This window comes from Quercus suber, unplaced genomic scaffold (genome assembly GCF_002906115.3).
Source record: "Quercus suber isolate HL8 unplaced genomic scaffold, Cork oak 2.0 scaffold_1316, whole genome shotgun sequence".
NCBI classification, from domain to species: Eukaryota; Viridiplantae; Streptophyta; class Magnoliopsida; order Fagales; family Fagaceae; genus Quercus; species Quercus suber.
This window is the reverse complement of record NW_027070705.1, coordinates 1-25,354: the sequence shown is the minus strand read 5'-3', so window position 1 is coordinate 25,354 and position 25,354 is coordinate 1. Positions and strand designations below refer to the sequence as shown.

General features: G+C 34.6%; 3 protein-coding genes across 4 annotated transcripts; all 3 read left to right on the top strand.

The window, feature by feature from the left end:
* The first annotated feature begins 2,173 nt into the window (after window positions 1-2,173).
* On the top strand, window positions 2,174-13,090 carry LOC111999645 (protein transport protein SEC16B homolog). The gene is made up of 14 exons (XM_024031774.2): window positions 2,174-2,302; window positions 2,597-4,437; window positions 4,566-4,886; window positions 5,497-5,613; window positions 5,899-6,021; window positions 6,142-6,309; window positions 8,412-8,537; window positions 8,646-8,780; window positions 9,079-9,206; window positions 9,324-9,432; window positions 9,512-9,820; window positions 11,189-11,332; window positions 11,413-11,714; window positions 11,900-13,090. The coding sequence occupies exons 2-14, from the start codon at window positions 2,695-2,697 to the stop codon at window positions 12,429-12,431; spliced, it is 4,257 nt and encodes a 1,418-aa protein (XP_023887542.2). The 5' UTR covers window positions 2,174-2,302; window positions 2,597-2,694; the 3' UTR covers window positions 12,432-13,090.
* Window positions 13,091-14,879: 1,789 nt separating this feature from the next.
* LOC112034059 (protein-S-isoprenylcysteine O-methyltransferase A) lies at window positions 14,880-19,531 on the top strand. 2 transcript variants are annotated; one of them, XM_024066843.2, is made up of 3 exons: window positions 14,880-15,389; window positions 18,371-18,455; window positions 18,586-19,531. In XM_024066843.2, exons 2-3 carry the CDS (start codon window positions 18,374-18,376, stop codon window positions 19,170-19,172), a joined length of 669 nt encoding a protein of 222 aa, XP_023922611.2. In that variant the 5' UTR covers window positions 14,880-15,389; window positions 18,371-18,373; the 3' UTR covers window positions 19,173-19,531. The 2 variants fall into 2 exon arrangements, with proteins under 2 accessions (XP_023922611.2, XP_023922612.2); XM_024066844.2 differs by lacking the exon at window positions 18,371-18,455 and having other exon boundaries at window positions 14,881-15,389; window positions 18,456-19,531.
* Window positions 19,532-21,304: 1,773 nt separating this feature from the next.
* On the top strand, window positions 21,305-22,958 carry LOC111999646 (F-box/kelch-repeat protein At3g06240-like). The gene has a single exon (XM_024031776.2). It carries the CDS (start codon window positions 21,386-21,388, stop codon window positions 22,547-22,549), a length of 1,164 nt encoding a protein of 387 aa, XP_023887544.1. The 5' UTR covers window positions 21,305-21,385; the 3' UTR covers window positions 22,550-22,958.
* The last annotated feature ends 2,396 nt before the right edge of the window (window positions 22,959-25,354 follow it).

The window sequence follows — 25,354 nt, the reverse complement described above, 5'->3', positions numbered from 1 at the left end:
GCTCTTTATTATATCACCTCCTTTTTCAATAAAGGAACCCTTGCTTCATAGTAACTTGGTGACTTCATGCCAATTATGCATCACCCATGGATTCAATTGCAACTTTTTGAAACTATCATAATTGACAGCATTGAATGAAATTGTTGCTTCACACATTCACCTCGCTATATTGCCCTGTGCCTTTTCTCCTAACTCCTACTTGTAAGTATCATTAAGTGTTGATTCTTCATTAAAACTCTTTAACTCCTACTTGTAAAGTATAATTAATTGTTGGTTCTTCATTTAAAAAAAAGTGTTTTTATGTATCCCTTTCCATTCTTTACACATGCTGGTGTGATGCAGCGGTGTGATTTTGGCTGAGAATCTTGAGATTACAAAGTAAGGTCTACATATAAAAAGAAAATGTGAACTTTGAGTTGAATTTTGAAAACTTAAAGTGTACATTTTTCCAATTTTTGTTTATTCTTAATTTATCATAAATGTGTATTATGTACATGTGAATTCAATTAAAAATAGAGTAAAAAAACTAAAAATAAAAATAAAGAAATGGCATAAAAATAGAAACTGGATCAAATTTTATGTGCAGAGAAAAAAAAATCGATTTGTTTAGGTATGGTTATTTTAGAAATTGATAAGGCAAATCTATATTTGTTCGATATGAATAATTCAATATAAAAAATAAATAAAAAAACCGTCTGTCTTAACTTTCGACCAAGTATACTTAACTTTTGGCTAAAGACATTTATCTATCCATTTAGTTAAAAATAAGTAGATTGAGAAATTATTCTTAAGAGTATATGAAGGAACACAAAAAATACATTAAAACCCATTCTATGCGTAATGTTGTATTAACCTAATTGTGGATTTCAACCTTACGTAAAAACGACAAGTGATTAATACAAAATGTCATTGGGATTGGAGTATCATTATCTATTGTTGGCAGAACAATTGGAGAGGGTGACCTGAATTTATTTGGCAAGACATTATATAAAAAGCTTTTTTTTTTTTTTTTTTTTGCTAAGTATTAAGGTCAAAACCACAACTGGATCTTACAATACATTTGCATGAATACCATGGTGTACTGCCAGTCACCAATCTACCATCACTCATTGATGCCCTCACTATCCCCATCTTCCTTTCAAAAGATTTAAAACTAACCATCATCAGTTCATCACAAAGATCTTTAGTTTCTATATATAGTAATGACTAACGATGTATATATAGCTTAATTGTCTTGAATTGGTTATAGTTTATGGCAATTATAGTAAAGATATTCAAACTAAAATCTTTTTTTTTTTAATCTTTTTTTTTAAGATTTAGGATTCCATACAACTAGGACAAATTCTAGAACCATAGCTTATTCCACACCGAATTTCACAACTATTTGATGTCGTTGACTAGAGTGATGGAAAAATATAATAAATTAATGTAAAAGTAATAGGCAACCAATCGCAATCTTAGAATGTTTATATGAAGATTAAAGATTTAAAATGACAAGCAACCAGTCATAATCATAATCTAACAATGTGTGAAGATTTAAGATAAAATTTGTGAAAAAAGTCAAGAATTTGGAATGTTTATTTTTGGCGAGTATAATAAATGAAAGGATAGGTATAGTTTCTAAGGTGTACTACCTCGAATTTTTTAATTAAATTTAAACACATTATCAAAAAAAAGAAAAAAAAAAAAGAATTTTATCTATAATAGATTATTTATTAATTATATATATATATATATATATAACAAAGTGGCATCCTAACTTTTGACAAGACTGTTTAACTTATTATATTCATAAAATTTTCAGAAATTTCATGTATCGATAATGTAATAAATTTAACTTGGAATTTTTGGACTAACGTCACGCCGCACCACACAAGTGCCCGCTCAAGGATATAATTAGATTAAATTTAATTTATAGAGTAATCTAATATAATGCCAATTATATCTAAATTATATCTTGAATGAAACAAAGGAAAATTCAACCAAGTAAAATCTATAAATCAACGTACCTACCCATCATTTTTCCACTACAAGACCCATGATCACGTGCACCTAAAAAACTCATACACCAGTGCCACGTGGACCAACATATATTATATATTATATAATATATAGTAGTACTTCACATATTAAATAAATAAATAAATAAATAAATAAAACCAAAATTTATAAACATTTTGGTGGGTGCGGTGTTTTCCCTTGTTTTCTCATTTTCCCACTACTGCTATTGCTATGCCAAATCCATGGTTTGTCTCAATTGCCCCTTTCTCTGTGTTTCTCTCTGTACCCTTTAATCTGACAGGTAAGCGATTCTCATTCTCTCATCATTTATAGTTTTGTCACTCAATCACATGCTTTAATTGCAATTTGCAAGTAGTTTTCTTTGTGGGTTTTGGCTGAAAATTTTCCATGCCAAAACCAAAGTCAAAATAGAGTTTTTTTTTACAGATTGTATAAACTATAAACCCCTAGATCTTTCGTATTTTGGGTTTGTTTCAGATGGGTCAATGGTAATTTGCTTATTTATTTTGTGACAAATTTGGATTGCCCAGAAATTCATAGCTCAAATTTGTCAATGCGTTTGTGTTTTGTGTAGGAATTGTGAGTAGTAGGATTGATTGGAGTTGATTCTGTTGTTGGGGTTTTTTGTTTGAGGCTTAGGGGCGGTGTTGTATAAATATATATAGAAAATAGATGGCTTCTTCTCCTCCATTTGAGGTGGAGGATCAGACGGATGAGGATTTTTTTGATAAACTTGTTAATGACGAGATTGAATTTACTGGATCTGGGCCTAGTGTTGTAAAGATTGATGCTTTAGATGAGGCAAAAGCGGTTTCTAATCTAAGAATTAGCGAAGTGGGTGCTGCCGGAGTTGACTCCGGTGGCAATGATGGTCTTGGGGTCAATGATGAAATGGGCCATGAAGATTTGGTTGTGTCTGCTGCATCATTGGATGCCAATGAGGAAAATGTGGTTGGTGAAGTGAGCAATTTGTTGGTACCCGGTAATACTGATGAGTCTAATAGTGTGGTTGGGGAAGAGAGCGTTCCTTCAGTAGTGATACCCAATGAAACAAATGAGGGTAGTGAAGTGGGGAAAGGGGAGGAAGGTGCATTGCATAGTTCAGTGGGTGAGAGTAGCGTGTCTGTGGGAACGGGTGTGAAAATTGTTCAGTGGAGTTCATTTGGGTCGGAGGGGGATGATAATGGCGGTGAATTTGGGACGTACTCGGAATTCTTTAGTGAATTGAAAGATAACTCGCAAGACCCATTTGAGAATGTGACGAATATGGGCAAGTTGGGGACAGAGTCTAATTTTGTGGATGGTTTTTCAGAAAATCCAGTTGCTGATTTGGGGGCATCCAATTATGGGCAACATCAAGAAGGTCAATACTATGGGGCAGTTACAGGGCAGAATATAGATGGTCAGGATTTGAGTAGTAGTCAGAATTGGGAAAATCTTTATCCGGGGTGGAAGTATGACACAAACACTGGGCAATGGTATCAGTTGGAGGGTTATGATGCAAATGCAAGTTCAAGTGCTGATATTAATGTGAATGCAAATGATCATGCAAATGCAGTTCTTTCAGACCACACAGTAGGTGGTTATTATCAGCAGCAAACAGCTCAGGCTCAGTCTCAGTCTGTTGGAACTGTGGATGACGGATGTACAACTGGCAGTGTCTCTCATTGGAATCAGATTTCCCAAGGAAATATGCAATACCCAGCTCATATGGTATTTGATCCCAATTATCCTGATTGGTACTATGACAGCATCACTAAAGAATGGAAATTATTGGAAACATACACTCCAGCTTCAAATCAGTTAGCAAGTGTAGATTATAATCAGCAATATCAAAATCAGAATGTGGAGAATCATCAGTCACAAAGTCTAGTTAGTCAAGAACATGTTGCAAACTGGGATGGATCCTCGAGCAATTACAATAACCAAACTGTGAATATGTGGCATACTCAACATGTTGCAAAGAGCGACACAATCGGGTTTACTGAAAACCAGAAATTAGGGAACCATTACAGTTCCACTGGTCATTTAACTGATTCTGTGGATCAACAGTCGGGATTCATTCCACATGGATCACTTGCTCAGTATGAACAGCCAAATAAAAGTGTTGATGGCGGCCGTAGGGTTGCTGAGTTTCAAAGCTTTATTCCTGATGAAAATTTTTATCAGCACCAAAATCAGGCCAAGGACCTAAATCAACACATGCATTTCTCACCTGCTCACTTGGGTAATCAGAAACCAGTGAATTTTTCACAACAGCTGCCACAGAGTGGAACGCAGTTCTCTTATGCGCCGAGTGAGGGGAGGTCATCTGCAGGACGGCCTCCACATGCTCTAGTCACTTTTGGTTTTGGTGGGAAACTTATAGTCATGAAAGATAATAGTTCTTCTCTCAGAAACTCATATGAAAGCCAGGTTAGATCTTATTTTCTTCTGATTTCATTGTCTAATTTTACTTTTCTTTTCTTGCTACAAAATTATTTAACACTTATTGTTAGTGTTGCTACTGCCTATAATCAGTGTTGGTGTTTTTTCATGTGAAGGACTCTGTAGGAGGTGTGCTTAATGTTCTTAACTTGATGGAAGTTGTCATGGACAAAAATGATTCTTCAAGCTTTGGATTGGGTGCTTGTGATTATTTTTATGCATTGTGCCAACAATCTTTTCCTGGTCCCTTGGTTGGTGGGAGTGTTGGAAGTAAGGAGTTATACAAATGGATAGATGAAAAGATTGCTACCTGTGAATCTCCGATCGTGGATTATAGGAAAAGTGAAGATCTTAGGTTGCTTTTTTCTTTGCTGAAAATATCATGTCAGTATTATGGAAAACTTCGATCACCTTTTGGCACTGACCAAGCCTTTAAGGTAAGATCGGAAATTAATTGTTCCTAATAGTTCTATTTATACACAATGTCTGATCGAGAGAGAGGAGAAAAAAAAAAAAAACCTTCCATTATGAATGGAACACTTCAAGAGTGGCAGCCATCTTTAGGAAAGTATAGTGCAATAGATTTTCAAGGATTATTAAAATTAAGCCCCTCCCATAAATTATGGTGATGGAGTTTTTGCTGGCCTCATTAAAGATGATGTATTTTTTTATTAAACTAAGGAGAGACTGTTCAAATTTCGTGGGACAATGAAATATCCTATCACAAAATTTTTTATTCACCCATTACCTGCTGTTTATATTTAAATAAATATCAACGAGTGTACTTGTATTTATTATTGTTTTGAATGCTTTGAAGTGTTTGGCTAGTTAGTATTTCATTGAACACTTCATTTAAATTGTATGTGTTTTGTATGCTACAGGTTACTTTTAAAATAAAACATATTTCTAATCTTAATTTCTTAACATGTATCGTAAAATGTAAGTGTGAAGCCCATAAATTTTCTCCGAAAGACATCAATTCAAATTTTTTCCTCATGAGTTTGATTACTGGCCATTGATCTTTCCTGGCTTTTTAAATTTAATTAGGAAAATGATTGTCCTGAGTCAGCTATTGCTAAGCTCTTTACAACTTCCAAAAGAAAGAGTGCGTATGGTGCACTTGCACACTGCTTGCAGAGCTTGCCTTCTGAAGCACAAACTCAGGTATCCATATTTTTTTTTTCTCCCAGTTTTATATAGTTAATGCCTTTTGCGACATTGAATATTTTAATGCCATTTAAAACTAGGGAAATGTTAACCAATGCTCTTTAGGAACTATTTGTAGAAACATTTTATTGGGAGAATGATACAATAAATGTTGTTGACAACTTTTTATATTTCCTATGAAAGTGGTGTCAAAACATTTTAATTATGGTTTATTAACAATTTCTCTAAGAGCATCCGTTAACATGACCCTTAAAACTAACATTACTAATTGATCTGTTCAAGGCTACCGCACTTGAGGTACAGAGTCTTCTTGTCTCTGGTAGGAAGAAAGAGGCTTTGCAATGTGCACAGGGAGGTCAACTGTGGGGACCAGCACTTGTTCTTGCATCTCAACTTGGGGATCAGGTTCTTGCCATCAGATTTTAGCTTTCTTCACACGTCTTCCCTGCATATTAAAAATCCTTACCAGAAGTGTACATATAGTTGATGCTGATAATGTCTTCTTTCATTTTGAAATGCTGGCAGTTTTATGTTGATACTGTGAAGCAAATGGCACTTAACCAATTCATAGCTGGATCACCATTGCGGACTTTATGCCTGCTTATTGCTGGGCAGCCTGCAGAAGTGTTTTCTAGTGCCACTACTAGTAGCACCTTACCTGGTTCTGCAGATTTTTTTCAACAGCCTGTCAAGGTGATATATTAACTCAATGACTTGTGCTGAAAAGGTTTTATGTTTTTTGTTCTTGATGAATTTATTTGCCTTTGTTTTTTTCTGAATGTGTTTTTTGTCATGAAAATGTTGCTACAGACAAGAAATACTTGGGCTTGCTATTTTTTGGTTTCTTTGATATTTTTGCTGAATGTGTTTTTTGTCATGAAACCTTTCTTTAGAAGTGAAATACTTAGGTCTCATTCCTGATCCTGCCTGCTAGTTTCCTGTTTCCTATAAGCTGATACTATTCTGATGCTTATGATCTGATTTTTTTTTTTTTCAAAAAAGTTTTATGTATTTATTGGGGGTGTGGAGGAGTAGGTCGAAGCTTGATATAGTGAATAGGGAATTGTTCCTTGAATGCATATGTTTTCAAGATCATAAAGTGAAAGATACTTTGGGTTTATAAAGCAAAATTTAAGGACATAATCCATTAAACCCCTCTCTCTCTCTCTCTCTCTCTCTCACACACACACACACACACACACCCTAAAATATTTTGAATTTCCAGTGAGCTTTGAACCCTAGTATAATGGCAAGTGCCATTTGTTCAAGGAAAGTGTCACAAGTTTGAATCCGAGAATTAGCTTCTCCAAAAATTGAGGTTAAAGCTATCTACCAACAACCTCTACTAGGCCTTGCAAAACAGGAGCCTTGTGCACTAGGTACAATCTTGTTACTGAGTTTTGAACCCACAACCTCACTGTATCTGTTCTCATGGAAGAAGGAAGTGCCATTTGATTTAGAGCTAATTAACAAATTATTTTAAAAAGATGAAAAATCTAAAACAGGGAGAATAAGGTTTTATAGGCTTCATGCAATCAATTGGAAAACTTTGGGCCTTTTTTTTTTGTTTTTTTTTTTTTTTTTGGTAAAAAATGTTCTATTTTAAAATTCATAGAAACATAAAACAATGTAAAAATGTGCTACCAAACTTAAGTCTAGAAGCTGTTTCTGGTGAAATACCTGTTTGGTGATATTGTTCTAGTAACATTGTTTGTATTTTTTGAAAATACGTGTGGGTGAAAAGTGTGTGAAAATGCATGTAATATTGTTTAAAAACTAAAAAAATGTTGTTAAACTACTATACCAAACGGGGCCTATTTTTCAAAACACCATATTCTCATAGAAAATCAAATGATGTATCCTAATTGGTTAAGGGAAAACAGTACCTTTGTAATCATGATAGTTGTAACCATTTTTAGGTAGGTTTTTAGGTAAAATTAAAATGTATGAGAACATCCATATACATGCTCATGGTACTAAATGCACACAAGTTCAGCAACAATTAGAAAAGGTGAGACCATTTTAACAAGAAAGCACCATGCAATGAGGGGAAAAATTAGCAGATTACCCCATGGCCAATATTCTTATTGATATAGCATGGTAGGTTGTGATGTGATAATATGAGCACTAATACTATCCCAAAAAAAAAAAAAAACTTTTTGAACATAATAATGTCTATATGGTGAGCAGAATTGAAGCTGAAGTTTTGGGTAGTGGGAGAAAACAATGTACAGGGTTCTAATGGATGTGAGACCTTTAGATCTATTGTTTTGAATCTCTCATCTATTCTTAGCATTGAGGTGTACAAATAGAAAGTTATGGTATTGTTGGGGGAGGATTTTGAATGTTAAGTGTGGGAACTCTAGCTTCCTCTGTGACATATGTTTTTTATCCATGGAAATAAGGCATGAAGTAAGCTCAATCTGGATTTAAATTGAACTATGTATGTCAAATCAATACATTGTGAAGCTTGGGGAAACAAAATCGAATTGCTTTGCATCAAATGCATATTAAATGTATGAGATCCTAGTCCTTAGCTACAAGTAGTGCCGATAACATGTAATACTCAAATTTATTTAATTTTTTCTAATATTTTTCCCAGCCCTAAAAATATGATGAAAATAAGAACCCTTGAACATGTCTATTAGTTGATTTATAGCTTTCTAGTTCTTCAAAATAATTTTGCTTCAGCTAGGTTTTTTTTTTTTTTTTTTTGGGTTTATAATTTTGATTTACTTATTTGTTTTTTTGAAACAGCTTCAGCTAGTTTAATGATCTTATATTGTGTACTACAGAGTGGGGCTAACTGCATGTTAGAGGAATGGGAAGAGAATTTAGCTGTCATAACTGCAAATAGAACAAAAGATGATGAGCTTGTCATCATTCATCTAGGAGATTGCCTATGGAAGGAGCATGGGGAGGTACATAACATGTGCTTTCATTTATATTGAGTCTCTTTTTGTTTGTTTTTTCTCTGGAACATCTATGTTTTTCTCTGCTCTCTCCCTGACTCTGATGTAATTGTACAGACTACCGCTGCACACATATGTTATTTAGTTGCAGAAGCCAGCATTGAACCATATTCGGATGCTGCAAGACTCTGTCTTATTGGTGCAGATCATTTGAAATTTCCACGAACATTTGCCAGCCCTGAGGCTATACAGGTGTTCTAGATTACCCTTTGTCTCATATATCAATTCTAAACTAGGATTTTTCAAAGCTGATGCAGTATTTTATTATCTAGAATGTGTGATTTTGATTCTTATTGGCAGCTTGTATTTAGCTTGTAAAGTTTGAATTTCAGTCTGTTCAAGAAGCAGCATTTTTGGTAGCTCATGGATTATGTTGTGGATCGTGACCATTGTTACCAAGTTATTTGGAAATACATTTGCACTCCTTTATTTTCCTCTCAACTATTTTTCTGAATAATGTAAATGAACAAGCTTTATGAATTATGGGCAGAGGACAGAATTACATGAGTACTCAAAGGTGCTTGGGAATTCTCAGTTTCTCCTCCTACCTTTTCAGCCATATAAGCTTATATATGCCCACATGCTGGCTGAAGTTGGAAAAGTTGCAGATGCTTTGAAGTAAGAATAATTGCTTTATATTGAAGTATGGTAATTTACTTTGTCATAAAAATGAATAAGTTAATTATGTTTTCTGCAAAATGGCCTTTGGTCTTTTCACACAATATATTGGCTTAGGTACTGCCATGCAATTTTGAAGTTTCTCAAGACTGGTAGAGCACCAGAAGTGGACATATGGAGACAATTTGTGTTGTCTCTTGAGGAGCGGATTAGAACCCACCAGCAGGTTTCTCTCGAACATTTATTCTTTTCATCAATGAAGCTAGAGGTTTGATTTCTTATATGTGAAGATATATCATGTACAGGGTGGTTACGGATCAAATTTGGCTCCAACCAAACTGGTTGGTAAATTGCTTACCTTCATTGACAGTACCGCTCATCGTGTTGTTGGAGGCCTACCTCCACCTGTACCATCAACATCACATGGCGGTGCTCAACATAATGAATATGCTTCTCAACCAGGAGGCCTTAAAGTATCGAACAGTCAATTAACAATGGCAATGCCTTCATTAATGCCATCAGCTTCAGTGGAAACCATAAATGAACGGGCTGCTGAGAACAAAATGCCTAATAGAAGTGTCTCAGAGCCAATCTTTGGTAGTGCTCCTAAGAAGGTAGAAATTTATATTTTTGCTGGCTGGTGTTCTGTTTTTTGTCCATTGCTTTGTTTCTAGGGACGACATTTCTTCTTTACATTGCTTACAAAATTTTTTTAAAAAATTGAGTTATAATTTGGTTGATTAAGATAATTTAAAGTTCCTGGGCTAACTCTACCCAGGTTATCTCTACCATGGAGTTCTTGATATCCCATCCATCCATTGTGAAATGAGACGATTGAATTTTGTCACATCATTAAAAATTATATGCATGTCAAAATAGTACTAGTCATTGTTTAAGGCAAAAGTGCAAAGTGCACCCTTTAAGTTTGACCACAATTCATTTCAGCTCTCTAACTTTACTTTCGTTTAATTGAAATCTATAAGTTTCAAGTTTATTCAATTTAGACCTCTCCGTCAACTTTTGTTATTAATTTAATTTAATTATTTTAAATTTCTGGAAAATGTTTTCAATAATTAATTGATTTTTTTTTTAATTTAAAATTTTTGAAGAAAAAAAAAAATAAAAAAAAAAAATAAAAATTTGGACACTTTAACCACAACATTTAACAAAATTTGATGGAAATGCTATACTTAGAGAACTCAATTGAATGAAATTAAAGTTAGAGAATTGAAATGAATTTTGTTCAAACTTAGAGGGTGCGATTTGCATTTTTTTCTTTGTTTAATTGCTAATGAAGTGGTGAAATTCAATACACTCATTTTGCATTGGTTGTATTGGATTTTAGGAAGTCCGCAGTGGATTTACCCTTTGAACTCTTCTTAGAGGATTCTTATCCTAATTTAGTAGGGTGGCACTGTACGGGTTTACTGAATTAAAGAAAGGTGCGTGAATGTCACTTATGCATACGCACAAAGCTCATACAGTTGTCTTGCCTTACTTATGGTATATTAAAGATATATAAAATTATGTATGGGAATGGCTGGGGTGGACAAAACATCCCTGTTCCATAACTGAGATGATTAGAGTTCTTAACCAATTTCCATATGCATCCTGATTATGGTTATTGCCTTTCCATCCCACTCTTTAAAGCAGAGGGCAGCACTCATCACCATCCCTACTAATTGCTTATTATAATTTTTTACCGTTGTAAACACATTTATGAAAATAGGGATAGCGTATGTAGAGATATTGTATGTGAATAATGAAGAGTGTTATGCTTAAGGAGGAGGGTTGTGAATTACTATCCTATTGTGAGGTGAAGCTTAGGCGTTGTGGCATGGGTAAAGAATTATTGAATTAGTAACTAGTAAACACAATTATTAGGAGGCTCTGTTGGATGTAATGTGAACCTAGATTTAAATGAGAGATGAGGGGTAGGGATAATCTTCTTACGTCAGTTTTGTTTTTTTTTTTTCAATCAGGTTGATTCATCCAAGGGAACAAACTCTTCTGATACGCAAGAAAAGGCATCAGTATCAGGTGGGTCATCTCGTTTTGGTCGTTTTGGCTCACAGCTATTCCAAAAGACTGTGGGATTGGTCTTGAGATCCAGACCAGACCGTCAGGTATATGAAGTAACTTCCCCCTTTAAGATCATTTTCTTGCACCACCCTGAGAACTTACTCTTCCCAATATTCTTCTGAAGGCTAAATTGGGTGAGAAGAATAGATTCTATTATGATGAAAAGCTTAAGAGATGGGTTGAAGAAGGTGCTGAACCTCCTCCACCTGAGGAGGCCGCGCTACCACCTCCACCAACAACTGCAGCTTTTCAGAATGGAATGCCAGATTACAACGCGAAAGATGCACCAAAAACCGGAGGATTTCCCTTGGATTTGGGGCTTGAAACCAAAAGCCCGATCTCTTCTGAACGAAGTTCAGGGATCCCACCTATTCCACCTAGTTCAAACCAGTTCTCTGCACGTGGACGGATGGGTGTTCGCTCAAGGTATAGGCTTTGGAAAACTTCTCTGCACTCTGCTCTCTCTCTCTCTCTCTCTCTCTCTGTTTGTGTGTGTGTGTGCGCGTGTGTTTCAGTGTTGTTATAGGGTGGCCACCGGGAAGTCCATTTGATTTGCATTTTTTCACAACCATTCCTGATTATATATGTAAAACTTACGTTAATTTCTTCAGGTATGTTGACACATTCAATAAGGGTGGTGGGACCCCGTCAAATTTGTTCCAGACACCTTCTATTCCAGCTGCTAAACCTGGGGGTGGTTCCAATCCTAAATTTTTCATCCCTACTCCAGTAGCTTCTGTTGTGGAGACAGTTCAGACACCTGGAGAAAGCATGCAAGAGGCTACTCTGAACAATGCCAATCCACCTGCTTCATTTAAGGAGGATTCTATCTCTTCCACACAAAAATCAACATCACCATCAATGAGTCTGCAGCGGTTTCCTAGCATGGATAATATTGTACAAAGGAAAACGGGGCCGATGGCACATGGAACTAGCTTAGTTCCCCCTACCTCACGACGTACAGCATCATGGAGTGGAAACCTTAGTGATGGATGGAATCCTTCAATGATGAATGAAGTAAAGCCTCTAGGAGAAGTCCTTGGTGTATCTCCATCTTTGTACAGGCCTGGTGACCCTTTATCAGTGCAGTTTCCATCGAGTCGTAATAGTTCTAGGGATGATCTTCATGAAGTTGAACTTTGAGGCTTAACAAACAGTTCTCTGTAGTTTTGCTTCTTCCGATAAAGCTTGTCAAAGAGCATACTTGTCGTCTCCTCATCTTACTGTAAGGATTGAAGATGGAGGATGGCAGTTATGGGGGAGTTCAGATTTTTAGTGAAGTCCCTTCGCCACATTGGAAACTCTTATACATCTTAGATCAACATATGATGTTCAAAGTTCTAGTTGCTGCCTTTCGAGAAGCCCATTGCCATTGAAGCGAGTAGGGCTTGTAATGGTACACTGCTATGTGGCCATTTGTTGATTTATTTGAGCTAGATTGCCTCGAGGAAGACAAGAGGATCAGAAGAAAGCATCCCTTCTTTCTATCACCAAGGCTAAAACTGCTTACTGAAAATTGCAAAAGGAAAAGAAAAAAAGATATACAAATTCTGCTAATGAATGATTGTTATCAAAACTTGTCAAAATATGAAAATACAATGAAATGTTGAAAATGGAGGCATACAGTTCGTGTCTAACGTTTTATTAAAGTTGAGGCTGGCTGTTGATTAAGGGAATATCTTGTAGCTCAACTGGCACTTACTGATGTTTATTGTGTTTTCAACGGAGTTGTGTTGAGTCTAAATCCCAACTCTCAACTGTCAAATTATTAAAAAGCAAAGAATTATTTCCTTTTTTTTTTTTTGGTTAGTCTCATCTTAGCGAAATTTAACCCATCAAAGCTGTAATGGATCAATTTTGAGAATCTCTACTCTACTTTACCTCCTCTTTTTTTTTTTTTAAATTATAAATTTAATCTTACCCTGAATTGCTTCCTCTTAGCCTTCTTCTTATTTTGCATATCTTTATAGTGGAGAAAATCGAAAGTCAATGGACTCAATACCCTCTATAAACTCTCAGAAAAGTAGTAACTAAAAAATCCCTAGGGACCTAACGTCAACCAGAAGCCAGAACATTTGATCATCACTGTAACCCTCTCTGATCACTGGACGAACATTGAAGCCTTCCCTGTCTACCTCCACTTGTTTGTTACAAGTTCTCCCGGGCTCATATAGCGCTCAGATCGTGAGCCAGACTAAAACTCATCATTTTGTGCTTCATAAAGCAGTGAGCTTTCTAGAAGGTTATGGAGTTATGAATTTCCTCTATTATGCGCAAAGGTGATAGCTAGATGGTGGGTGGGGGAGGTAACTTTACTGCTATAGAAGTATAGTTAGATGCTAGATCTATTGTTGATGTTTTAGGTAACTCTTTCTTATGTGAGAATAACATTGTGTCGCTTATTCTAGATGATTGCAGGCAGCTGGTTTCCCAATTTCGTTAGATTCATAATAAACATTGCTTTTGTGAAGCTAACCGATGTATGTACCATTTAATTGAGATGAGAACTAATCAACTTATTTGCTCATCCATAACAACCTATTATTTAAGATTTGTTGTGAAAATATTATAGACATAACATTTCTCTTTTTTATTAAGGGATTTTTTTTTAATCAAAGTTCACGTAATTCCTTTTTTTTTATTATATATATATATATATATATATATATAACATTTGTAAAATTAATCCAAGTTCACGTGATCCCAGTTTTGAATTTTATTTTGTATAACAATCCACTTTTAAACTTAACTATTTTATATGAGGATGACCTCAATGAGATGTATCTTAATAGGTATTGCTTGAGACATCTCCTGTTCCTTAGTTTTATTGAATGAATCTAATTTTTACCCCAAAAAAAGAAAAAAAAATACTTGTACCCCTAAAAATTCTATGCATTTCACAAAATCTCATTTACACTTTGTTTTCACATAAAAACATTTTTGTATTTCCTGATATGTGGGATGGTACTTACACCCCATAAAATTGTATGTATTATACAAATCTCATCTTCACATAGTTTATTTTGACATAAAACATTTTTCACTTTTTCTAATGTTTGGTACGATGAAAAAATGCAAATAGATGGAAGATATTTTCTATGGTCAATCAAAAATAAGCTAAATAGAATAGAAAATGTTTTCCTTCTTAAAAATGCATAGAATGTTTCCCTAAACATTACATACTTAACAAATCACCACAAAAATTACATACTTAACACTTCAACTTTTTTTTTTTTAATGAAAACAATATGAATAGAGGAGGGAGACCGAGTAACACTTCAACCTATTATGGCGCTGGTAGTATAGCTCATTATGTATAAATAATTCCAGGCAAACCATTAAAAAAAAAGAAAAGTTAGAAGTTTATCAAAAAGGTCAAAGTTTGGGTCTATAAGCTCTAAACTCCAGTTAGCTCAAATGACAACGTATTTTTGTAGATTTGAGCTTTTAAAGAAAAATCATAATACAGCAGATCCATAAATTAAAATTCTATTGAATTTGTATCTAGATTTTTTTTTTTTAAATGTCAAAAAAAAAAAAAAAATTGGGTCCAAAGTAATATGGAGCCCAATGGTCTCCAACCCACCATTAAACCCACCCAAAAGGTCCATATTCTATTGTGTTTTCTCTCTTTCTCTCTCCATCGATCCTAGCTGTTCTCACTCCCTAAACCCTCCCGTCTCCACCGCCGGCCCACCCAGTCTCCGTCGCTCCTCCTCCACCGCATCTCCGCCACTCCGCCGTTCAAACCCACCTCTTCTTTTCCTCTCAAAACCACCACCCTTCACGGACGAAGACAGAGAGATCAACCTGTTTATAGTTTGGGAGAACAAAGTGCAAGTACCCCCAAAATCAAATAGGTGGTTGTTTTTTCTAGTTTCTACTATAAAAACCCAATATATATATATATATATATATAGCCTCAAGCATAGTCTAGCTCTAGCCCCCTATTGGAACATGACCAAATTGCAAAGCTGACAAGTTTGTAAGAAAAGCCGACCAAGCTCAACTTTTGACGACCACCTTCGAGTGAGGAAACTGAAACAGAAAAAAAGTATTTGGGACTGTGAAGTCTAAGTAAAGTGAACTATCAATACTCAGGTAATCTCTCACTCAAATCTTCATATTATGAATTCTATATAAAGTTTTAGATTTGATATGTTTGATTAGACTGTTGGGTCATGATTTATTTAGTGTGCTATTGCAAAGAGAAATGAGAAAAATTGTTGGGTATGATAATATTTTTTTTTTGTGGTGCTGAGAAACCACAGAAAGTGAATTCCTTATTTTTATGCTTATGAGTACATTATTTGTTATGTGATTTGGTTCATTTGGTAGGATTCTGGGTTGTGATTCGTGCATTGTGTTTGTGCTGTTTGAAGAGAATAATCAAATTATGTTCTATTTTTATTTTTCCTGTATTTTCAATGACATGGGTTACTCATAGAAGTTGGTTCTATTCTCATACTATTTTTCCCTGTTAGGAAAAAAAGAAATGGGATTGGAATGGTCTGTTGAGATTTTCTGTTGTTTGGGTTTCTAAAATGGTTCACAACATTTTTCATAATTTTTTTTTTCACACCTCGCTAAGGTGTCAAGTTGTGAATAGTGCAACATCACACTTTCAAATGGTTCCACCACTGACATCACTTTTACAAAGCATGTCATCAATTTCAAAATGTCACTTTAGTAGTTGTGAAAATTTGTGTCACTGGGCTTATAGTTTCTAAATTCATTGTTTCATGTTTTTTGGGATATGAATGATATGATGTATTGATATATTGTGGCAGTATGGAATAGTGATGATAAGATTACTAAGGGTACTTGAAAATGCTACTCCGTATTAGAATAAAGATGTGGAGATAATTTCTATGTTATGGAAAGGGAGGGCTTTTTTAGGTTGCTACTTGCTTCCTCACCTTCTGAGGAGGTGAACAGAGGATCAATTCTGGTTCCTGAGCCTGTTTTGAATCTGTAGGGACCTGATTTCACATATGATCAGATTACTGGGAAATTTTTTTAAGTAGGTCTCATTTTTCGGAGCTGCTCATAGCTCATGCTATGGTGTTTGAGGTGCCAAGACGATCTAGGACTGAGTAGTACAAATTGAAAGGCTCCAAAACTGTTTGGACAGGGCCAAAAAGAGAAAAGAAAGAAAAGGATTTCCTAAGGAGAATAGAGTAAGTGTCAAGAGCCAAACAGAAGGGCTGAAAATTATGCATCTTGAGTTTTGAGTTTCAATTTGTTTGTGGGAATAATTGATTGGATAATGGATACCGTAGAACAATAGTCATCCTGAAGGTCAGATTCTACAACTATAGATAGGGTTCAGCTTTCAAGAATTTAAAAAAAAAAAAAAAAAAAAAATCAATGGATGACTGTGAATGATATATTTTAATAATTCCTTTTTAGTCACAGATTGGGTGACAAAGAAAAGTAACTCCCTACATCTTCACCAACAAGTCCAATTAGGAAAAAGCACTTCCCCCCCTTATCTATGGGGTAGTTTCTTATTGGCGACTTTTATAATATTGCCTTGGCAAGTTGAAGGTTTGTTAGCTGGGTTTGAAATGGACCTTAGTATAGCTTTTTTGTGACAGTTGTGGAATATAAAAATTTGACTCTATGTTCATGCTGTTCCATTTTCTCACAGAGAGTGGTGATGGGGAGTGGAATGAATCTAATCCAAACTGACTGGAGCTATTTATGGAGTCAATATTTGTATAGATCTTTTTTATTTTATTTTTTATTCAAACCAGAATTTCTTGTAGTGCAATGAGGAGGTTCTCTTGGTTGGAATCTGGGCCTTTTCCTCCCAATATTGCTATCCATGCTTTGGGTTCCATGATGTCTTTCGTATTCTTTCAATGGGCATTTAAATTTAATGAAGGTCCTTTAAGATTATATTTAGTGGCTGAATGACCAGTTCGATTTATGTTTTCCCCAAATTTATAGTGAACACAGTTCAATTTTTTAGCCTTCTCACTAGTGATATTTGTAGTTAATGGATGTGCCATATGGAAAACATGAACACTTGAATTAAATCATGCATTTTTTAGTTTTTTCCTATGTAGGAATGGTTTCTCCTTGATCTGATTTAGGACAGGTTTTGCATGGATAATAAAGACATGAACTTCTAATTGTGTACATGTAATCATTAACCCATTACTTAGTAAGAGCAGTCATACATCTAGCGTTGCTTTGTAAGGAACAATATTTTCAATTAGGGAATCATGAATTAACAATTCACACCCACTCTTTAATCATGCTAGTCTCTCTTTATCCTCTAGAATATTATTTAGTGCTAGTCTCATTTCAGCGATTGAATTAGCTCTTCTCAATTAGGTTGTTATTCTTCTTCATTACTCCATTCTACTGCTTTGTTAGTAACTTGTCTTGTTTTTCTAGCCTTTGTTATTCATGTCTATCTATTTCTGTTTTTACTTTTTCAGTTTCTAAATTTTGTTTCTGTGTCAATAATATGGAATTGTTTCTGATTCATCCTATTGTGCCATGAACTATGGTTGATTACAAAATTGTTTTTTTATTAGGCAGGGATTTTTCTGGAACAGTCTTCTAGTATGTCTTCACTTTACTCTTCAGTGAGAAACATTCTGATAGATGATCCAAGATAGCTGAAATATTTGCTTTTAGGTTCCTTGATGTCCGCTATTCCCATTTTTCAACTCTAACTTTTACACAAATGTCTCATTTATTTCAAATCCTTTACCTGCAGTATTTCTGAAGTTTTTTCTGCATTATTCTTACTCAAACAATCTAGGACTTCTCTTGGTTTTGCTGAGGTTATGAGAAATTCCTCCATTGGTTCATATCAATTCTATCCCATTCTCTCTCTTTTTTTTTTCTTTTTTTTTTTTTTTCCAGTAGTTATATGCGAGACCCCTAATACCACTTGATGCCTCAACAAGTAAGCTACCTCTATTCAATTTACCTGAAAGTATTCTGCTTACTTGCAGATACCATGTTTCTTTTTTAGGGGCATTGGAAGTTGGAAAAATTTGTCCTTATAGTTTTTACACAGGTCTCTAAATTCTAGTTATGATCATTGTTCTTTTTGGCAGGAGATGTCATTCTTGAAGCATCTTTGGGGTGATTTGGAGGTTCAGATTTCCATATTAACGTTGTATTGCTCTGCATCTTTTTCAGGTCTGAAGCTTACACCAAAAAGTTCCTGATTATTCATCCTAGTCCTTTATTGAGAGAGCTATATGCTATAGTTCTCACTACATTGCATCTGAGACAAAAATTGACTTCATTTATTTACCAAAAATGACAGAAATCTTCAGTTACACGGCTTGCAGACAGTTATCTCAGATGTTCCTCTCGATAATTTTCTTTCACAGTTCTGAATACATTTTAGCACTCGCCGTTCATGGGAAATCAAATGTTAATCTTAAGTCTCTTCTGATTAGCCCAAGTTATCTTGCAGCAATGTTCTTTTCTTTGCTGGAGTACTTAATTGAAATTGTGTTATTTCTTGGGATGAAGGAATACTGGTGGATTAGTAACTTGGGCCTTGTGATGGTTATAGTTGGAGAAATAATAAGGAAAGCAGCAATTATTACAGCTGGTTATTCATTCACACATCTTATTAGGACCAATCGTGAGGAGAATCACAGATTGATTACTCATGGAATCTATAGATTTATCCGACATCCTGCATATTGTGGTTTCTTCATTTGGTCGGTTGGTACTCAGATAATGCTTTGTAATCCCATATCGATGATTGGATTTGCAATTGTTGTTTGGCGCTTCTTTGCGCAACGGATTCCATATGAAGAGTATTTCTTGAGGCAATTTTTTGGTTCGAGTTATGACGAATATGCCCAAGGTGTTCCTTCAGGGGTGCCATTTGTAAAGTGAGGATCTGATGTTCTGTGGGCTGGGTTTGCCAGGGTGCCATTTAGAAAGTGAGGATCTGTAGATTCTGTGATCTGGGTTACATTTAGCTTCTTGTTTCATGGAAGCACTCGAAATTTCCTTGAAGCTGAACTGATCAATGGTTTGCAAGAGTGACCAAGTTATTTACTTCCTTTAGTGCAGTTTTATGCTTGGTAGTAATTCTGAAGCTAGATTCTTGTAGTTATTGTTCATGTTGGGAGAAAGACACAAGGCTTGTCTTCAGGAATTAGGAGTTAGGAATATTAAATTTTTTATTTTGTTCCCATCAAACATGCCTCTAAGAATGAATGATATATCGTACGGTTAAAGTTTAGTAAACTTTTGATTGACTAACAAGTTTCTAATACATTTTAGAATGACTATAAAGCGGGGCTGTATCCCTCTTATTGTTCCAAATACTTTGGGGTGGACCACTCATATTGCTTAGCCAACTGCTATTGCAACACCACCTCCTTAAAAGTGAAAAAAGAAAAGAAAAGAAAAAAGCACTAGTTGATTTGAATAATGCAATGAAATCCAATTGATGCTATTCTAAAATATCTTCATTTTATACAGGGCCAATATTCACCTTTCCATTTACGCTCGTACACGGTCGAAATTGTAAAGCATTGTTGCCATTATGGATTTATGACAAAATCAAAAGAAAACAAGCACAGGCCCAAAGATCCAAAGCAGAAAAGTTCCGTGCGACACAGAAAATCCTATTGCCCATGATGTTTAAAAGACAAACCTCTTCAAAAGGTCACATATACTCTAGCTTTTCAGTCAAAAAAAGAAGGAAGGTCACATATACTCCAACTCAATGGTGGAGCCAGGATTTGAGTTGGGGGAGGGAACTTATATATGCTACACGCATTTACACACATTATGTGAATATATAATATTTGAGACCAATTTGAAAAATTTAAAAGTTATTCATTTAAATACAAGTGATATTTAATGTAATTATACCCAAAAAAAAAAAAAAAACTCTAAAAAAAAGCTTATTCATAATATTGTATTTATCTATTGAGATATTTCTTACATAAGACATGAGTGATCTATTTTTTAATTTTTTAAATCCAAAACTCAAGTTATGAATCAAACTATTAGTAGTTAGATAAATACTAAGTGTAATATATGTGAATTTCTATTATTATGGTTGAAACTCATAAAATGTTCAAATTATAATATGGTAANCCCCCCCCCCCCCCCTCGACCCCCTTGGCTCTGCCTCTACTCCAATTGAAACAAAATATATGGAAAAATAAATTTATCACATCAAAAACTTGATCTAGAAAAAAAATTTACATGCAGGAAAATAGATGTTTAATTAATAATAATAATAATAATAATAATAATAATAAAAATAATAATAATAATAATATTATTATTATTATTATTATTATTATATTATTATTATTATTATTATTTAAATTTAAATATAAAAATGCTCCAAATTAATAGTTTTCGCATTAGCCCCGAAATATATTGAGCCAACCATATCCTAACCAAATCTCACAACAATATTATTTTGATTTGTGATGAGTCCAAGTGTAATCTTAGCTTATTTTATATTTTTGGACTTATGATGAATTGAGATTTGAGACTTCGTTTATTTTGCTAAGATCCTAGTAGCTCAATTAGAATAATCATGATTTCAACAGAAATGTTCAGAGTTCAAGCACTATTGTAACTATCAAATTATTTTAAAAAAAAAAAAAAAACACATCGTTTGTTATAAAAATATTGTAAAATTTTGTTAAATGAGGTTAAAAAAAACTTTTTTTTTTCATAGAAAAGTGGTAAAAAAAAAAAAAAAAAAATCCTTTTCAAATATGGATGATACACAAATTTTCCTTCTCTCTTGAAACTTTCACCGTTGCCCTTTCTATTTAATTAGTAAAATGTTTTCAATCTGTACCAAAGCTAATGTGCCTAGCTCACTTTTACTTGTGCAGAATTTTCCCATCTCAAAAAAGAGGGCAAGACGAAAGTAGAACATCCATAATCCTCTTGCCCCAGTGCCGGTGTCACCCCTAATTTTAAAGAGTTTCAAGAAAAAAAAAAAGATAAGTATAAACAAAATTATTAAAAAATAAAAATAAAAATGAAATTTCGACTATAAAAAGAAAAAAGAAAGAGTACAGACGTGCCCTAAACTCTCTTCTGTGCTCTATCTCCTCCGCCGAAACATGTCGCAAAGGAAACACGTCCCATACGACATCGTCAGCATCAGCATCTTGCCAAAGCTACCGATCAAATCAATAGTAAGGTTCAGATGCGTCTGCAAGTTATGGGACTCCACAATCACCACCTCTGATTTCATCTCCACCCACCTTAATAACAACAACAACAACAACAGCGTTTCTGATCATGGTTATCTCATACACATGCCTAATGTTATCACAAAGGAAGCCACGTATTCTTCTTCTCTTTCTAACCCAGTTTGTATGGTTGGTTGTGATCCCAAGTTTAATAAGATTTCTGAGTACAGAATTTCCTCAGATTTCTCTATAGAGTGTTCCAATATAGTAGGTTCATGCAATGGCGTATTGTGTCTCGCTGATTCTTCATGGAACCCCACGTATTTGTGGAATCCCAGCATTAGAAAGTTCAAGAGTTTGCCTTGCTTAAGCAAATACCAACGGGTTTCTGCTGGATTTGCTTATCAGTCTGAAACCAATGACTACAAGGTCATAAAGATATATTCTACGTCTGAACCCTACATGAAAAGACATGCTGAGCTCCAGGCCGAGGTTTACACGTTAAGTTCGGATGAATGGAGAAGGGTTGGAATCTCATTGAACTTAATAAGATTAATGGAATCTTATTCATCTGATACATTTGTTAGTGGGGCTTTGCATTGGGTGGCATGTATTAAAGAGGATTTCGGAATTAGTAGAAAAAAGATTTTGTCATTTGATGTCAACAATGAGAAATTTGGAGAGATAGCAATCCCTTATGGTGGGAAAATACACCCAGAAATTCTAGCTGTGATCAAGGGGAATCTGGCCTTCATTTCATCAGAATTTTGTTATGCCCCCGGAATACGCTACGGCGTTTGGGTGATGGAAGAGTATGGTGTATGTGAATCATGGAATAAACATTTTACTTTGCGGTTGGGAGGTTTTGAATCCATAATTGGTTGCACGAGGCATGGTGAAGTTATAGTAAAGACTGCCAAGACTAAATATGATGCTGAATTACAGGGGGGAATTCATTTTGTTGTTGCTATAATTGACCCTGTAACTCTAAATGAGAAGGAGCTTATTGTTCCACATTCTCCAACTAAAGCTACTACTTTTGTGGAAAGCCTTGTGTTGCTTGATGAAAATCTGGATAAGAAGGTTTCATAGAATCTTGTTATATGCAAGCTCTAATAGAAATAATGAGACCATTATCATGTTGTTTCCTTTGAAGTATTGGTGTGATTTAGAGGGTTGGATTTTGTCCATGATTTATAACACCCCTTAATGTTTGTGGAATGGGGTATCAAATGCCGGAGAGGATCAAGTTTGATTGCTGTTATCTGCAGATTAGCTTGAGGTTGTGCAGTTCGCCGTCTTTTGTCGCCGAGAAATAGAGCATTCATGGAGGTCTGATTAGCTTTGAGGAAGGTATTGTGCATTCAAAACCATGAGTTTGCTAGAGAGACTTTTGTCAACAAAACCATGTTTGTAATAGGGATTTATTTTGTGCATGGGAAGTCTCTTACTCTGTTTTGAAGGGGAATTCCCCATCATGTGTTTGCTTAACTCTTTTAATAACAGGTTTTTAGTGAGAAGAGTACTAGTCATAAATTTTATGAGCAAGGTCATGAATTTTATAATGAAAGCAACTATTTACTTATATTATATGCAGATTTGTGAGGCAAATGTCCAATAAATAAATTACGTACACAAGCATCTTACCAAAATATCAACGGGATTTTGAATCAACATAGAGTGCTTTCCTTTTCATCAAATCATTCGGTAAACCAAAGAGCAGTTCTTTTGCAATATGTTGTAAACAGTGAAAATGTATTGATAATTTTATAAAAATCATGAATTTGAAATTGAACTATTCTAGTTACATAAGCATGGTAACATTTTGCTGATTTTTTGTTGACGTCTTTTGTTGATTTTTCAGTTTCTCTATTTTTGTGATTTTTATCCTTTGAAATGGACTTCACACATCCTGTGGGTTAGCCTATTTTCCTTTTTCATTAAAAGTTTTATTTATAAGAAAAAATTCATGGAAAAGCTTGTTGTTTACCTTACAAAACCGGTTCTTCTTCCTTCCTGGGCCAAAAAGACCTCTTTGATTATCTTATTCCCATCAGATTTCTACTCGAATCGAACCATATGAATTCATCTTTCATGTAAGGATGAGAGCACAATATATAATGAGAATAAATGACAATGTCTAAAATATAGAGAAAATTGAAGACATTTTAACACTCCCTTTGTTCCGTTTTACAGAATTTTACAAAAATGATCTCAATTTGATCAATAGTGTGGATATACCCTTAAGCTATCCTAGAATACCCTTCCCAAGTACCAAATGGCACCCAAAGCTCAGGAGACATCCCACATCAAGTCAATCTGTAGATGGCTTTGACACTATAGTCAATTTGGAACTTAAGAAAACATGTACTTCACTCCAGTGACTAGGCAATTAACCTCAACAAAATAACAAGTAATTTGGAGTACATAAGCAGGGAACTGACTTGTATTTTTCAATAGCCTTTGAAGCAGAACCAAAAGATTGCTAACCGATGGCAGTGCCTTCCATCAGGCATGATCAAATTAAATGTAGCTGCTGCTGTTTCTGTCAAATGTACCTCATTAGTAGTGGTTGCAAGAAATGATATAGGTGAATTACTAAAGGCCTAGGCCAAAAAGTATATTTCCTTGTGATCCTTTATTAGCAGAGGCCTCTGCTATTTTTTGGGCACTACGGCTAGCCATATCAGAGAATTTCCTTTAAATCCTAGACTAGAAATTCTGAAAATTCTCTGATATGGCTAGCTGTAGTCTAGGATTCAAAGGAAATTCTCTGAGAATTTTCGGATCACCCCACGTTCTCGGCCAAGGCCATATCAATGCATATCTTGGAGTCTTCTTCCACTAGGAAGAAGACTCCAAGATATGCATTGATGCCATCAACAATAATGGTGTAGAGAGCTGCTGGTATATTTATAATATTATTTGTAATATCCTAGAACTTAGGAATATATTTTCCATATGTTCTTTTAGTTTAGTTAAGAGGGAGTTGAATTATGTAGCCTATGCTATGGTAAAAGCTCCTTAGGTGTTAATAATCTTTTTTGCTGTAATATTTCTTCCATCCTTAGGTGTCAGGGAAGTTTGGATGAAAAATTTTGTTGTTTGTTCCTGTTAATGAAATTCGGCTTTTAGCCCCCCAAAAAAAGATCTTTTTTTTGTGTGTGTGTGTGGGGCTACAATGTCAACAACCAAAAGAAAAAACATATACAACAAAATTCCAATATTGCATCACATAAATTTGAGTGTTTATCCACAATAAAATATCAATAAATTTCAAATTTTAAATTAAAACATCAAATGGTCATGACAGGTCTCACGAGGGGGAGTGCTTGTGTTGTTCTGCTATGGACGGGAGACAAAAAATAATTTATGGCTTAGAGGATTCTTTTTTTACTGTCAAGCCACCACTTAAAATGGAGAAAATAATTTCCAAAAAATATTTTACATCAAAACAAACACAACTTTCAAAACACTAGTCACTCTCTCTTACTATTCTCACTGGTCACTACCACCCTTCCCTCTTCCCTTTCATCTCTTACTTTCAATAGAGTTCAAATCATTTTTATTAGGGGTGACAAAATACCTTTTCTTTGATTTATTCTTTCCTATGGACAATGTATTCTCCAATATTAACGGTCATAATTGAAATTATGCAAGAAACATAACTGTCAACTAATTTTCCTTTTGACATATTTAGTTCATTTTTCACCATATTTTACAAAAATGAAGTCGAAAAAAATGTACAAGGATAGACATCCTCTTTTGTCAGTTCAAAAACCCAAGGGCCCGGTCCCAACCTTCAAATCATCTTTCTAACTAACGAGCTTACACAAAAATAATATATATATATATATATATATATATATTTTTTTTTTTTCTTCTTTTGAGCAGAAT